We start from the raw sequence: 17,233 nt of genomic DNA on the forward strand, positions 1-17,233 counted from the left end.
GCAAGCTGCTCCATTCCCCAGCATCCAAATACTCAGGATGCCCACAACTTAGTAATGTTGTCACCTGCTCTGTTTAATTAGATGTTGTGTGGTCATGAAAGGGCTTTATTTTTTCACCATTTTCAGTGATGAAATTGAAGTTATTAGGAGCTCTTCAATCCCCTTCCTACTCTGGAAAATACATGGGACATCAGCTATCCCCAGATCCAGGCCTACCTGTGTCTGATTCTTTGCTCTAACTCCACAGTGTAACAACCTCTCCTCACCAGGAAAAATAAAGTGAGACCCATTCTCTGTCTCAGCCCTTCTTCCCATGTCTGCTTTGCAGCTCCTATGAGCTCCCTGATGAGACACATAACAGGGTCCTCTCTGCCTCCACTCATGCAGAGGCCATCACATAGTATACATTCAGTAAGTGCCTGTTGTACACAATAGAGTGATCTTCTAATTTTATATGAGGTGTGGGTAATTCAGAGCTGTCCATTCTGTCATCCATTCATTCATCTATTTATTGAACATCCATTTCATGCCAGGTACTCTGCAGACACTGAGGAAAGAGCAGTGAGTAACACATAAAAAATTCCTTCCCTCAGAGACTATACTCCTGTGACATAGAAATAAAATTAGCAAAAATCACACAGATACCAATTCACAGGTTGGAGAGATTCCTAAGAGAGAAAGAATGGAGTGAAGAGCAAAGGGTGCCTAGGACTGAGCCTTGAGGTGCTCCAACATCTAAGGGTTGCATGAAGAAGACTCAAAAAAGAATAGATAGAAAGACAAGAACAGACACTTCTCCAATCAAGACATACAAATGGCTAGTAGACACATGAAAAAATGTTCATCATCACTAGCCCTCAGGGAGATTCAAATTAAAACCACATTGAGATATCACCTTACACCAGTTAGAATGGCCAAAATTAACAAAACAGGAAACAACATGTGTTGGAGAGGATGTGGAGAAAGGGGAACCCTCTTACACTGTTGGTGGGAATGCAAGTTGGTGCAGCCTCTTTGGAGAACAGTGTGGAGATTCCTCAAGAAATTAAAAATAGAACTTCCCTATGACCCTGCAATTGCACTCCTGGGTATTTACCCCAAAGATACATATCTAGTGAAAAGAAGGGCCATCTGTACCCCAATGTTTATAGCAGCAATGGCCACGGTCGCCAAACTGTGGAAAGAACCAAGATGCCCTTTGACAGACGAATGGATAAGGAAGATGTGGTCCATATACACTATGGAGTATTATGCCTCCATCAGAAAGGATGAATACCCAACTCTTGTAGCAACATGGACAGGACTGGAAGAGATTCTGCTGAGTGAAATAAGCCAAGCAGAGAGAGTCAATTATCATATGGTTTCACTTATTTGTGGAGCATAACAAATATCATGGAGGACAAGGGGTGTTAGAGAGGAGAAGGGAGTCGGGGTAAATTGGAAGGGGAGGTGAATCATGAGAGACTATGGACTCTGAAAAACAATCTGAGGGGTTTGAAGTGGCGGGGGTGTGGGAGGCTGGGGTACCAGGTGGTGGATATTATAGAGGGCACGGATTGCATGGAGCACTGGGTGTGATGAAAAAATAATGAATACTATTTTTCTGAAAATAAATTAATTAAAAAAAGAAAAAGAAAGACAAGAAAAGAACCAAGGAAGTAAGGCATGTTGAAGACTAAGAAAGGAGAGTTTCAGGGTGGCAGGTGTGGCAAGCAATGCCAAACAGGTGTCCTTGTACTTAAATTCTGGAGGTCATTGGTGATCTTAATGAGAACCATCTCAGTAACAGAATGTGGACAAAAGCCATGTGGGGAGTGAATTGAGAAATGAGTGGGAACAGTGATTACAGAAAATGCCTTCAAGAATTCGGCTGTGAAAGTGGGGGGGAGAAGTAGGGTGGTAGCTGGAGGGAGATGTAAGGTTCAGGAAGTTTTTTTCTTTAAACTAGGAAGAGCTAGGTCATTAGAGATTTACCTAAGGAACCAAGAGTAAGTAACCAATAGTGGGCAAGTCTGGCTAAAAGCCTCATTCCTTAGTAATGAAGCCAGAGGATCAGGAGGTTGGTAAGTGGCAGCAATGAAGAAGAGGTGAAGGTAAACTACCTAGATGACACAAGCTTCAAAGGAGGAAGGGTTTTGCAAGATGCAGGAGGAGCAAAGGTCTGAAAGTTATAGTGGGAAACAAGAAGGACTCCAGGCCTACGCTCCTGCCCTAGAATACGTAGGGTAGGGGAGAATGAGCAGCCACTGGGTTTGCAGTTCTTGAACTTGTGCTATGTAGAAACTATGGGAACTGAATGTTAAATAATACATGGTCCCATCTTCAAAGAGCCCACTCTCTAGTAGAGAAGAAAAGAAACACACACGAAATGCTAGAACTCAAGTCTGACCAAAGGCTGTGGGAGAGAGGAAATGGGCAATATAGTGCGATGTGATTAGGAAATTAGGGAGATCTCCCTGGAAGGAGTGGGGCTTAAGAAAAATAGATACTCAAGACTATTGGAATTTAGATAGCCAAGTGATGGAATGGGAAGAGCTTGCAAATGGTCCACCAATGAGGAAAATTGCCTGGTGACTTCAAGGGGATGGGAAAGGCAATGAGGACTTGACTTGAAGAGTTGAAGTAGAATCAACTAAGAATAAGATTTTGGAAGGTGTAAGGACAGGACTTGGCTTCTGTTTGGATGTGGTGTGAAGAAGGTAAGAGACAGGTTTCAGAAAGCCTTCTATGGTGAATGCAGCCTCTCCAGATGCCCCTTGTATATTGGCCAGAAAGGCACTGATGGACCATCTCTTGTTTTCCCAGAACAAGTACCAGGGCTTTGTCTTTGACATTGTGACCAGACAAGCTTTCGACATTGTCATCATGGTCCTCATCTGCCTCAACATGATCACCATGATGGTGGAGACTGATGAGCAGAGTGAAGAAAAGACAAAAATCCTTAACAAAATCAATCAGTTCTTTGTGGCTGTCTTCACGGGCGAATGTGTCATGAAGATGTTTGCCTTGCGGCATTACTACTTCACCAATGGCTGGAATGTGTTTGACTTCATTGTCGTGGTCCTCTCCATTGGAAGTAAGTGGGCTTACAGGTGGTGGGGAAACCCAAACTCTGCTTGAGTTGTTTGGGCTGTTTTGGTTTGTTTTTTGTTTTTTGTTTTTTTCAAAACCAAGAGGACAACCAACAAACTTTTTCAATATACATTATATGTTAGAGGAGCCCAGTATTTGCTGCTTTCCAAGAGCGGCAGATTTAAAATGTCCCTATCCTCTCTGTGAAAGGGAGAGTTTCCATTGGCCTTCTCCATGCTATCACAAAGTGTTTTTAGACACCCACTGTGTGCATACCCCATTGCCTGAACTTTGGGGCTGATAGGGACAATCACTCCTCCAGATGATATATGATGGAATTTCCAGTGGGCCTTATCTTGATGGTCTTCAAAGAGGAGAATGGGTGGTATGATTTGAGGTGAGTCATTAAATGCTTTCTGGAAAAGAAGGTGGTTGCCAGAAGAGTGAGTAAAAACTAAGAGTATTCAAAGAGTATTCAACCAAAACTATTCAAAGGAGATTCTTAAGTCAAGAATCTGCAATTAAATCTTTATATAACTATCTACTTAGGGAATGTGAGTCAAAGAATCTTTGACAAGTCAAAGAATCAATGCCAAGAGATCAGTGCTCTTAGAGCCTAGTCTGGGTGTTGAATAGACCCGGTATTGTGGGGGCCAATGGGTGTTCAGAGAAAACTCATAAAGTCAGATGTTAAAGCAGGGAAAGGAGCCACCACAACTGAGAGTTTGCTGACTTCTGAGGTCTAGACCGGGTTCCTTGGATCTTCACAACAGCTCTCTGAAGGAATGTCATTATCCTCATTTTATACATTTTAAAATTGAGCCTTACAGATTAATAAAATTGGGTAAGGTCATATAGTTTGTAAAGGATAGAGCTGAATTTAGACCTAGCTAATGTTCTTCTAATGAGTTAGCTGCCTTCTACCAACAACCAAAAGAATGTCCTTAGCCTTCTTGTAGTTTAGGCACAGTCTGGCCCTACAAAGGCCAAATCACAGTGCACCGGATTTACTTGGCATTATAAATATATCCTGACCTATTATATCATGACCTGCTTAATTTTCATGTCAAAACATTGCTGTAGATTTAATTTTCCATTGATTTACCATCAAGAGCTAATAGCATCTAAATACAACTTGGCAGAACTTAATCAATCTCTCCACCCCGCTGCTGAAATACAGCCTTGGACTGTTCGTTTGGGAAGTTTATGTTTATTTTTGTTTTCTGTTTTGTTTTGTTTTCCTGTTGCTGCTGTTTTTTGTGGGAGGTTTGTTTTGTGTGTTTGCTTTCCAAACTGAGAAACTCTAAAGATCATTTTGACTTTATAATAGAGAAAAGAGCCTGCTTATGTGACTGCCATATCAACACTATAGAAATAAAATACACTCAGAGTACTCCATTCTATGATGGCGACACTGTAACTACCAGTTCCAATGACCTACACAGCAACACAATCCACTGGTTAGAAATCAGTCACAGAGACTGCTGGAAAACAAGCGAAAGAACCCACCTCTTAATCCTTCTGCACTCCCTCTCTCCCTTTCTCCCTTCCCACTAGCAAGACATGTACTGAGTAACAATTTATTACAAGTATAAAGACTCATACTCCCTTAAGGTATTATGTAGACTCATTGGCTGGCAGAATCTTAGTAGATTATATAGACATATACATCCTAATTAAATTTGCTTTAAGAGAGGGGCTTTCATAAAGTTTTTAATAATACAATATTATAATTACTCCCGAAATCTCTTCCCATTTCCTTCCTCTTTCCAACACAATACTATGACCATCCATATTCATATGATGAAAGGCAAGTAGGGGAAGAGGGTCAAGGGAACTCTGGCAAGGAGAGAGAGTTTGCCACCACGCTCCTCACCATTTGTCTTGAGAGGTTTTGAATCCTGTTTGACCTAACTTCACCTAATCTTTCATGGTCCTTATAGGGATCCACAGCCCCAAGATCAAGCTTAACAAATCTTCAAGTTAATATCATATAGAAAGACATATACATTCTTCATCTTTCCAACTTTGTTCATAGTTGGGGATTGGGAGGACCATAACTGACCCTAAACAAGCCCATTTCCAGGCCCTAACATAGAGTTCAAACACAGCTGGAGATGAAAGAAACAAATAAAAGCCATTATGCAGACAGCTGGCCATTCAAAGCCAGTCTACTTTAGCTGTCAGCAAGTTGCCCTGACTCTTCAGACCCCCTTATAATTAACACCAAGCTCTGTACAATTATTCCCAGGACCATGTGCCAGGAACTGAGTCAATCTTCACAGTAGGAGATGAGGAGATGAATCACAGGGGATCCTGGCCTTCGCAGAGCACAGGACCAGGAAAAGGTGGAGGAAAAGTCATGTCTCAAGGCTGAATTCTCAGGCAAGAGTAGAGCCTGTGTCATAGACAGAAGCAGACAAGGGCTGTGTACATGCAAAATATGGTATAGTCACTTCCAATTAAACTAGGCTGCAGAAGGCAGGGCTTTGACCATAGACTGAGAAGAAAACATTCTGGGTGGAGGGAAAGAAACATAAGAACATGGTGGGAAGCACGAGACCTATTTGAGAGAGAAAAAACTTATGCAATGAGCATTTACGGAGCCCCCACTTTATGCCAGCCACCATGCAAGACTCAGAAGGCCCAGAGTCCTTGAATACAGATGCTCACATGGGGATCCATACAGAGCAGAGATTGGAGAGTATGATTGCAGCCAGCTTTGTCAGGGCTCAAGCTTGCAAGTACTAATTAGATCATTTCCCTCTCTTCTAAAGGCCTGGTATTTTCTGCAATTCTTACGTCACTTGAAAATTACTTCTCCCCAACACTCTTCCGAGTCATCCGCTTGGCCCGAATTGGTCGCATCCTCAGGCTGATACGAGCAGCTAAGGGAATCCGCACACTGCTCTTTGCCCTTATGATGTCCCTGCCTGCCCTCTTTAACATAGGGCTGCTGCTCTTCCTCGTCATGTTCATCTACTCCATTTTTGGCATGGCCAGCTTCCCCCATGTAAGTTGGGAGGCTGGCATCGATGACATGTTCAACTTCCAGACCTTCGCCAACAGCATGCTGTGCCTCTTCCAAATCACCACATCAGCTGGCTGGGATGGCCTCCTCAGTCCTATCCTCAACACAGGACCCCCTTATTGTGACCCCAATCTGCCCAACAGCAATGGTTCCCGGGGCAACTGTGGGAACCCCGCCGTGGGCATCCTCTTCTTTACCACATACATCATCGTTTCCTTCCTCATTGTGGTCAACATGTACATTGCAGTGATTCTGGAGAACTTCAATGTGGCCACGCAGGAAAGCAGTGAACCTTTGAGTGAGGATGACTTTGACATGTTCTATGAGACCTGGGAGAAGTTCGACCCAGAGGCCACTCAATTTATTACCTTTTCTGCCCTCTCAGACTTTGCAGACACCCTTTCAGGCCCCCTGCGAATTCCAAAACCCAATCAGAATATATTAATCCAGATGGACCTACCCTTGGTCCCTGGAGATAAGATTCACTGTTTGGACATTCTTTTTGCTTTCACTAAGAATGTTCTGGGAGAATCTGGGGAGTTGGATTCTCTGAAGGCAAATATTGAAGAGAAGTTTATGGCAACTAATGTTTCAAAAACATCCTATGAACCAATAGCAACTACCCTCCGATGGAAGCAGGAAGACATTTCAGCTACTGTCATTCAAAAGGCCTATCGGAGCTATGTGTTACACCGCTCCATGACAATCTCCAACCCCCGAGATGTGCCAAGGGCTGAGGAAGAGGCTATGTCTCCCCCAGATGAAGCCTTTGTTGCATTCATGGCAAATGAAAATTGCACACTCCCAGACAAATCTGAAACTTCATCTACCACATCTTTCCCACCATCCTATGATAGTGTCACTAGAGGCCTTAGTGATCGAGTCAACATGAGCACATCTAGCTCAATGCAGAATGAAGAGGAAGCTACCAGTAAAAAAGTAACTGCCCCTGGGCCCTAGTGAGGACACTATGGCATGGACTTAACCAGTTCTGGTGTGACCTTCTGCTCTGTGATAACTCTTTCCCACTAAAGGTGGCACTCAGTTACCACCTCACCAATGCATGCCACCAGTCACAGTGTCAGAACTGGGCAGAGAATGCATTTGGTGCCCACCTTTGAAGAAGCCCTCAAAACCAACAGGGTCAGAAGCCAAGAACATCTCCACTGTGACAATCCTTTTGAATTTCAATATCAGATGATGTATTCTCTTACTTTCCAGAAAATGTCCCTGGTCCTTTTACTTTAATTGTGCCCAGAGCTTACATTTAATGTGATAAACTTCTCAGGACCAGAACTACCAAAGATATATGGCAAGGATGTTACTGAAGGTCCAGTTTATTCCTCTGTGAAACACCACACTGAGAATGACAATGTTATTTAGAATTTTGCATGACTGCATGTTGACAGCTGCCAGACAATTGCTCCTGCCCAAGGAAATACCTGTGGTCTATGTCATGAAAGGCCTTTGAGATATCCATTAAAATTAATATTTTTAAAAGTATATCAAGACCAATGTTACATCTTAAAGCACCATTTTTAAATCTAATGTAATACTGACATGTGTCATAAATCACTTCTTCATTTTCAGTGTTCCTATTATTCTTTTGCAGTTTGAGCTTGAATCTGGGTGGAGCAGGAGGGAGCACTGTCCTGAAAGTTTGTTCTAATCCTAAGTATTCCACCAACAGCATGCTACCTGCACCACATTCTTTCCCCTCTGAACCTGTTTCCACACTTGTAAAAGTGGTGGGAGGTGGGAGACAAAGTGGACATTCTCTATGGCCCTTGCATTTCTTTTTGTAAAACTCAGTGGTGCTTTGCACCAATTTAAATAAGGAAACCACTCTCTCCTGAAGTTATAATGGCCAGACTTTTCTTTTGTGTAGCTAAAGTGGTAGCTTTGGATACATTCCAGAACCTGTTTCACATCTCATAGTCAGACCTTAATAAGGAAGGTTTTCACATTCCCCTTTGGCCACGATTCCATAATTAGTATAATCAAAAGAAAAGGGACATTTTGAAAAAGATGGTCTGAAAGATAAAAAGTATGGTCACTATTTTCTTAAATATATCCTACAAATGTTATTAAGTACCTATTATATGACAAGCATGCTCTAAGCACAAGAGATAATGGAAACTAAGCCCCCATATGATTACTTGGATTTATGCAGCAGGTGGAGAATTTGTTGTCAGGAAATAATATTCAGGCCAAAGAATGTGGTGGGTCTTAAGATGAAGGAGAGCAAGGAGTTTTGTGACAACATAGGATATAAAGGATCATAATGACAGCCATGATCTTGCATTAGCCTTTGGGACATTTCCTGCCACAATGACAAGGATCAGGTCAATTTGACTGACATTTGGTCACTTCATAAAAGCTCCCATTTATATAATTACAAAGCCTAGATACTAGTCCACCATACATGCCTCATTGGTACAGATTTTCTGAAATCTTGATTTCCTTTCTCTGTCACTGTTAGCCCCTCAGAGGCTGAGGAGGCTGTCAAGATGTTTGTGGGGTTGGTCAGTACCCACAGATGTACGTTAGTAAGGCTATGATGGAATATCTGAGGGCTGGGTTGTCTTTGTACAAATCAGATGTTCTCCAGATGTACGGTTTGTATCTTAAGGATGAGTTCAACAAAATGGCTCTTCCTCACTGGTTCCACCGAACAAGGGAGAACAGATATTGACTGTGCCATTTCTTCAACATCTAAATCCCATGCAGTAAATGAAAATGCCATCTAAGACAGCTGGATAGACAGAGAGCTTGGAGACTGGCTTATTTTTATGTTATGTGGAAGAATTAATTGTACCAAATCATCAGACTAGTTCTATTAAGTAGATGATATTATTCTTGAAGATATTCTTGATACATTTTTTGCCCCAGGCTGTAAGTTGAACTGTGCACACACACTCCTTCTGCCAAAGAAAAGATATGTTGACGTTCTAACTCATGGTACCTGCAAGTGTGGTCTTATTTGGAAATAGAGTGCAGATGAATCAAATTATAACACAGTCATACTGGATTTAAGTGGGCCCTAATCCAATGATGAATGTCTTTAAAACAGGAGGGAAACTTGGACATAAACACACATGGAGAAGAATGCCATGTGAAAACACACACACAGAGTGAGAAGGCAACTTTGTGAAGACAGAGGCAGAAATTGGAGTGATGTGGTTGCAAGCCAAGGAATGCAAAGTATTGCTGGCACGTACCAAAACTAGAAAAGGGCAAGGAAGGATTCTTCTCAGGAACCTTCAGAGACAGCACAGCCCTATCAATATCTTGATTTCAGACTCTGGCCTCCAGAACTGAGATAGAACACACTCCAGTTATATAAAGCTACCTAGTTTGTAGTACGTTTTTACAGGAGCCCTAGCAAACTAACACACCCCACATTTAATGCCATTCAGACACATATTCCAAATTATGATGGGAACTACTGGAAAAGTGATACAATATATACAGAGTGCATTGCACAGTTTTCAGAAATTTATTCGGTGCAAATTCAGGCTTAGCCTTCGAAAATTTCATGAGATCTAGTTTCAAAGTTCACCTGGTGGTCCAATTACAAGATAGGAGCAAATCTCAGAGATCCAGGGCAGATGGAGAGTCAGAGCTAGCTCCTCAGCATCACCCATAGGAGATGGCACTGGAATCTCTCTGATCCAGATTATGTGAGTGTACCTAAGTGCTGAAAGGAAACAAGAGACAGAACAGTGGTGTTGACTGTATAAATATCCGGAACCTGCAGGATCCTTAAAATGTCTCCACCATAAACACTACCTTGACTTAAAAAAAAAAAAAAAAAGAAAAAAAGATTTTATTTATTTATTTGACAGAAAGCAAAAGAGAGAACATAAGCAGGGAGAGTGGCAGGCAGAGGGAGGAACAGGCTCCCTCAGTGCTCAATCCCAGGACCTTGAGATCATGACCTGAGCAGAAGGCAGACACTTAACTGACTGAGCCACCCAGACACCTCTACCCTGACTTTTTTTTTTAATTTTTTATTTTTTATAAACATATATTTTTATCCCCAGGGGTACAGGTCTGTGAATCACCAGGTTTACACACTTCACAGCACTCACCATAGCACATACCCCCCCCAATGTCCATAATCCCATCCCCTTCTCCCAAACCCCCTCCCCCCGGCAACCCTCAGTTTGTTTTGTGAGATTAAGAGTCACTTATGGTTTGTCTCCCTCCCAATCCCATCTTGTTTCATTGATTCTTCTCCTACCCACTTAAGCCCCCATGTTGCAACACCACTTCCTCATATCAGGGACATCATATGATAGTTGTCTTTCTCTGCTTGACTTATTTCGCTAAGCATGATACGCTCTAGTTCCATCCATGTTGTCACAAATGGCAAGATTTCATTTCTTTTGATGGCTGCATAGTATTCCATTGGCTGCATAGTATTCCACATCTTCTTGATCTGTTCATCTGTTGATGGATATCTAGGTTCTTTCCATAGTTTGGCTATTGTGGACATTGCTGCTATAAACATTCGGGTGCACGTGCCCCTTTGGATCACTACGTTTGTATCTTTAGGGTAAATACCCAATAGTGCAATTGCTGGGTCATAGGGCAGTTCTATTTTCAACATTTTGAGGAACCTCCATGCTGTTTTCCAGAATGGCTGCACCAGCTTGCATTCCCACCAACAGTGTAGAAGGGTTCCCCTTTCTCCGCATCCTCGCCAGCATCTGTCATTTCCTGACTTGTTGATTTTAGCCATTCTGACTGGTGTGAGGTGATATCTCATTGTGGTTTTGATTTGTATTTCCCTGATGCCGAGTGATATGGAGCACTTTTTCATGTGTCTGTTGGCCATATTGGACCATTTCCTTACACCACACACAAAAATAGACTCAAAATGGATGAAGGACCTCAATGTGAGAAAGGAATCCATCAAAATCCTTGAGGAGAACACAGGCAGCAACCTCTTCGACCTCAGTTGCAGCAACATCTTCCTAGGAACAACGCCAAAGGCAAGGGAAGCAAAGGAAAAAATGAACTATTGGGATTTCATCAAGATCAAAAGCTTTTGCACAGCAAAGGAAACAGTTAACAAAATCAAAAGACAACTGACAGAATGGGAGAAGATATTTGCAAACGACATATCAGATAAAGGACTAGTGTCCAGAATCTATAAAGAACTTAGCAAACTCAACACCCAAAGAACAAATAATCCAATCAAGAAATGGGCAGAGGACATGAACAGACATTTCTACCCTGACTTTTTAATACACTAAACTGTGTAACACGCAGATATAGATGGCCAAGAGCATTCAGGAACATTCAGCCAACACATATGGGAAGATGTCGGCAGAAATCACTCTGCTAGAGCATTTGCCTTAAAAGAGGCCACTTCCTTAAGCACTGGGGATGCAAAAATTAGTAAGACACATCCTCAGCTTGGAGCTGAACATAGGCTGAGATTAATTAAAAAAAAATTTTTTTAATCCCAAGATTTCCAGCAGTTACAAGCTAAGTTTTTTGAAACACCCCTCCAATGGAAAACAATGAAAATGATAGATAAATACTAGACTAAAATAATATGTAAGTTGGGAAGATGTGAATTGAGTAAGGGCTCTAAAGCCTTACTTTTATTCAAAAGGAAAATAAAAGTTTGCATTATTATTAGACTTTGATAAGTTAAGAATTCATGAATTAATTACTAGGATTGCCACAAGCAGAACAGAAACAGAGTATATTCCAAAATAGGATGGGGGAAATATATGAATAAATAATTAGACAATCAAAAAAGTAAGATAATGGGGCGCCTGGGTGGCTCAGTGGATTAAGCCGCTGCCTTCGGCTCAGGTCATGATCTCAGTGTCCTGGGATCGAGCCCCACATTGGGCTTTCTACTCAGCAGGGAGCCTGCTTCCCCTTCTAGCTCTGCTTGACTCTCTGCCTACTTGTGATCTCTCTCTCTGTCAAATAAATTTAAAAAACCTTTAAAAAAAAGTAAGATAATAAAGAAGATAAAAGAGAAATAAAGAGCAAGAGGAATGAGTTCAAAAGACAAAGAAATGTAATATATTTGAACACAAATATATCAAGAATTGTATTAAATATAAATGGACTATGTGCTTCAAAAAATCAGCAATGATTGTAAGACAGAATTTTTAAATTCTAATAAATAATGTTTATAGAAAGACACCACTACAACCTAAGATTATCAAAAAGGTAAAAAAAGGGGAAAAGATATACCATGTAAATATTAAACATGTAGCTGCAAAATACATGGGTTTTTTTCAAGTTCTTAGGGATAATTTTAAAAAATAGTCATTATAACTAGACATAGAATAAGATTTTTAAAGTTTTCAGGAAATTAAAATGATATGGTGTGTTTTATGACCATAATCTGATTTAGCTGAGAATCAATAACAAAAGGAAACAGACCAAACATATATGGGCACTTAGTATATGACAAAGATGGCATAACATAGCAGTGAGGAAAAGATGACCTTCCTACAAATGGTAATAGGACAATAGTGTTTTCACAAGAAATAAAACAAAATTGGATCCCTACTAAAAACTGTACTTGAAAAATCAAATTCAAGTGTACGTAAATGTGAAAGGCAAATCTATAAAGCTTTTAAAAGACAATACAGGAAAAATCTACATGACATAGAATAAGGAAAAGACTGATAAATTTAAACACATTAAAATTTAGAACATCGGTTCATTAAAATAGATCATTAAAAAGTTTATTAAAATAGATTGTTAAAAGGTGAAAAAGTAAACTTTACAGTGGAAAAAAATATTTAAAATATTTAGACCCAGTCAAAGTGTAATATTCAAAGGATTTCTATGAATCAATACACAACACAGTAGAAAAATGGCAAAAAAAAAAAAATGGCAAAATGGTTTCTTCACAAAAAAAGAAACCTGAATAACCAAGAAATGTGAAGGTACACAACTTAATTAGTAATCAGAGAAATTCAAATGAATACCATAGTGAAATACCACTACACATCTATCAGATCTGCAAAGCTTTTGGAGTCTAACAAATAACAACTGTTGACAAAGATGTTGAGCAACAAGAACTACACCACTGGAAAGTAATTAAATTGTCACAATTATCCTGAGAAACACTTTACTAGAAGACTTAAAGATACATTATACCTATGACTCAGGTTTTCCACTCTAAGTGGAAACCTAGAGAAATCTATGCACACACACTCTAGGAGACATGTACAAGAAAACCTCTTATCAACATTGTTCATAATGGACACAAATTAGACAGAACCTCATGTTCACCAGCAATAGAATAAGTCAATATGTTGTATGTTTTCACAAATGTAATTTTATGCAGTAATGAAAATGGTTAAGAGATAGCTACAGATGAATCTTAGAAGCACAATATTGAGTGAAAGAAGCCAGGTGTAAAACTACATATATTATGTGATTAAAAGAGATTCAAAAACAGGCAAAAGAAATATATTGTTTAGGAATGACATAAAAAACAGATTACCACATAAAAATTAGGGTAGAGATTCCCACCAGGGGGAAAGAGGCATTTGTGACTGGGTTTTTGGCAACATTCTAATTCACCACACAGGTGGTTCTCTTAATGAGTGTTGCATTTATAACTAAATGTGAAGATAAACATACATGTCTAATGTACTTTTCTGTGTGTATATATTGCAATTTAAAAAGTAATGACTTAGCTTAGATTCCCCTCCCTCTCACAGAAGTAGTTACTATCTGCTACTCTGAATTATGGTGTTTCTATATTGGACTTGGATTATCTGAGCTGAATTATAAAAGGAGGAGTAGGAGTTCAATAGAGGCATGCCATGTTTGTTGTGTGTCACTTTATTGCACTTCACAAATACCGTTTTTTAACAAGTTGAAATTCTTTGACAACCCTATATCCAGCAAGTCTATTGGCGCCATTTCCCCAATAGCATTTGCTCACTTCATGTCTCAGGGTCACATTGTGGTAATTCTCACATTTTAAACTTTCTCATTGTTATTATATTTGTTATAATGGTCTGTCATCAAGGATCATCAATGCTACTATTGTAATTGTTTCAAGGTGCCACAAACTGTGCCCATATAAGACGACAAACTTAACTAATTAATGTTGTGTGTGTTCTGCCTGCTCCACCAACTGGCCATTTCCCGCACCTCTCTCCCACTCCTCAGGCCTCCTTATTCCCTGAAACAACAATATTGAAATTAAGCCAATTAATAATGCTTAGTGGCCTCTGAATGTTCAAATGAAAAGGACAGAGAGTCACACATCTCTCACTTTGGGTCAAAAGCTAAAGATTATTAAGCTTAGTGAGGAAGGCATGTTGAAAACCAAGATGGGCTAGGCCTCTTGCACCGATCTTTCAGCCAAGTGTGACAGCAAAGGAAAAGTTCTTGAAGGGTATTAAAAGTGCTATTTCAGTAAACACAGGAATGATAAGAGAGCAAAATATCCTTATTGCTGATATGGAGAAAGTTTTAGGAGTCTGGACAGAAGATCAAACCAGCCACAACATTCTATCAAGCCAAAGCCTCATCCAGAGCAAGGCCCTAACTCTCTTTATTTTTTTTTTTTTTTTAAATTTTTTTTTTTAATTTTTTATTTTTTATAAACATATATTTTTTATATACATATATTTTAAATTAATTTATTTATTTTCAGAAAAACAGTACTCATTATTTTTTCACCACACCCAGTGCTCCATGCAATCTGTGCCCTCTATAATACCCACTGTGAAGTCTGAGGGGGTGAGGAAACCGCAAAAGAGCAGTTGAAGCTAGCAAAGGTTGATTTGTGAGATTTAAGGAAAGAAGCCATCTGCATAACATCAAAGTGCAAAGTGAAGCAGCTTCTGCTGGTGTAGAAGATAAAGCAAGTTCTCCTAAGGATCTGGTTAAGATCATTAATGAAGGTGGCTACACTAAACGACAGATTTTCTATGTAGAGGAAACAGCCTTCTAAGGAAGAAGATGCCACTGGGACTTCCAAGGTGAGAGAGAAGTCAGTGCCTGACTTCAAAGGAGAGGGTGACTCTCTTTAGAGCTGATGCAGCCAGTGATTTTAAGTTGAAGCCAATACTCATATACCAATCCAAAAATGCCAGGGCCCTTAAGAATAAAGCTCAATCTACTCTGCCTATGTGCTATAAATGGAACAACAAGCTTGAGTGAGAGCACATGTTTTTACAACACAGTTTACTGAATATCTTAAGTCCAGTATTGAGAGCTACTGCTGAGACCTACTTAAAACTGTCTTTTTAAAATATTACTGCTCACTGACAATACACTTGGTTACCCAAAAGCTCTGGTGGAGATGGACAATGAGATTAATGTTGTCTTCATGTCTAATACGACATCCATTCTGCAGCTCATGGATCAAGGAGTAATTTTGACTTTCAAATCTTATTATTTAAGAAATACATTTCATAAGATTATAGCTGCCATAGATAGTGATTCCCATGGTGGATGTGGGCAAAGTAAATTGAAAACCCTCTGGAAAGGATTCACCTATTTTAGATGCCATTAAGAGTATTTGTGATTCAGGGTGCCTGGGTAGCTCAGAGGGTTAAGCCGCTGCCTTCCGCTCAGGTCATGATCTCAGGGTCCTGGGATCGAGTCCCGCATCGGGCTCTCTGCTCAGTAGGGAGCCTGATTCCCTCTCTCTCTCTCTCTCTCTCTCTCTCTCTCTCTGCCTGCCTCTCCATCTACTTGTGATTTCTCTCTGTCAAATAAATAAATAAAATCTTTTTTTTAAAAAAAAGAGTATTTGTGATTCACAAGAGGAGATCAAAACACCAATATTAACAGGAATTTAAGAAGCTGATTCCTTATGGATGACTGAGGGGCTCAAGGCTTCAGTGGAGGTTGTACTTGCAGATGTGGTCAAAATAACAAGAGAACTGGAATTAGAAGTGGAGCCTGAAGGTGAAATTGAATTGCTGCAATCTCATGGTAAAACTGGAATGGATGAAGAGATGTTTCTTATGGATGAGCAAAGAAAGTGGTTTCCTAAGATGAAATATACTCCTACAACTCTGTCTCTCTTTCTCTCTCTCACTCTCTCTCTCTCTCTCAAATAAGTAAATGAATCTTAAAAAAAAAAAAAAATGGGGCACCTGGGTGTCTCAGTCAGTTAAGCATCTGACTTGTGATTTTGGCTTAGGTCATGATCTCATGGGTTGTGTGATCAAGCCCAGCATCAGGCCCTACACTCACTGGGGAGTCAAGGTTCCCCACTCTCCCATTTGCACTCTCTCTCTCTCTCTTTAAAATAAATAAATAAATATTTTAAAATAAAGATGGAATATACTTCTGGTGAAGATGCTGTGAAGATTTATGAAATGACAACAAAGGATATCGAATATTATATTTATTTAGTTGATAAAGCAGCAGCAAAGTTTGAGAACACTGATCCCATTTTGAAAGAAGTTCCACTGTGGGTAATATGCTATCAAACAGTATTTCATACTACAGAGAAACCATTCATGAAAGGAAGTCAATCAATGCAGCAAACTTCATTGTTGTTTTATTTTAAGAAATTACCACAGTCACCACAGCCTTTGGTAACCACTACCCTGATCAGTCAGTGGCCATCAACATTGAGGCAAGGCCCTCCATCAACAAAAAGATGCCTCACTGGAAGCTGGAATGACGGTTAGCATTTTTTAGCAGTAAAGTATTTTTAATTAAAATATGTACTTTTAAAAATATATATTTATTTATTTATTTGACACACAGATCACAAGTAGGCAGAGAGGCAGGCAGAGAGAGAGAGGAGGAAGAAGGCTCCCTGCTGAGCAGAGAGCCCGATGCGGGACTCCATCCCAGGACCCCGAGATCATGACCTGAGTCGAAGGCAGAGGCTTTAACCCACTGAGCCACCCAGGTGCCCAAATATGTACTTTTTTAGACATAATCCCATTGTACACTTACTAGACTATAATATAGTGTAAACATAAGGTTTATATGCATTGGGAAACCAAAAAATTAATTTTACTCACTTTATTACTATATTCACTTCATTGTGATGGTCTGGAACCAAACATGCAATGTCTTTGAGGACTGCCTATAATGAGTAATAAAAAAGGAAATTTTAGAGAAAAGGAATACCAAAAGCAAAAGATGAAGGAA

General features: G+C 40.0%; 1 protein-coding gene across 3 annotated transcripts in view; it reads left to right on the forward strand.

Annotated features, from left to right (window-relative positions):
- SCN10A (sodium voltage-gated channel alpha subunit 10) overlaps positions 1 to 7,562 on the forward strand; it is a 100,423-nt gene extending 92,861 nt beyond the window's left edge. For all 3 annotated transcript variants that reach the window (XM_059162051.1, XM_059162053.1, XM_059162054.1), the window contains 2 exons: positions 2,806 to 3,076; positions 5,850 to 7,562. In XM_059162051.1, the coding sequence (XP_059018034.1) occupies positions 2,806 to 3,076; positions 5,850 to 7,063 (1,485 nt within the window). In that variant the 3' untranslated portion in view covers positions 7,064 to 7,562. The remainder of the gene's footprint in view (positions 1 to 2,805; positions 3,077 to 5,849) is intronic.
- Positions 7,563 to 17,233: the final 9,671 nt, after the last annotated feature.

Source organism: Mustela lutreola, chromosome 2, assembly GCF_030435805.1.
Source record: "Mustela lutreola isolate mMusLut2 chromosome 2, mMusLut2.pri, whole genome shotgun sequence".
Classification (NCBI taxonomy): domain Eukaryota; kingdom Metazoa; phylum Chordata; class Mammalia; order Carnivora; family Mustelidae; genus Mustela; species Mustela lutreola.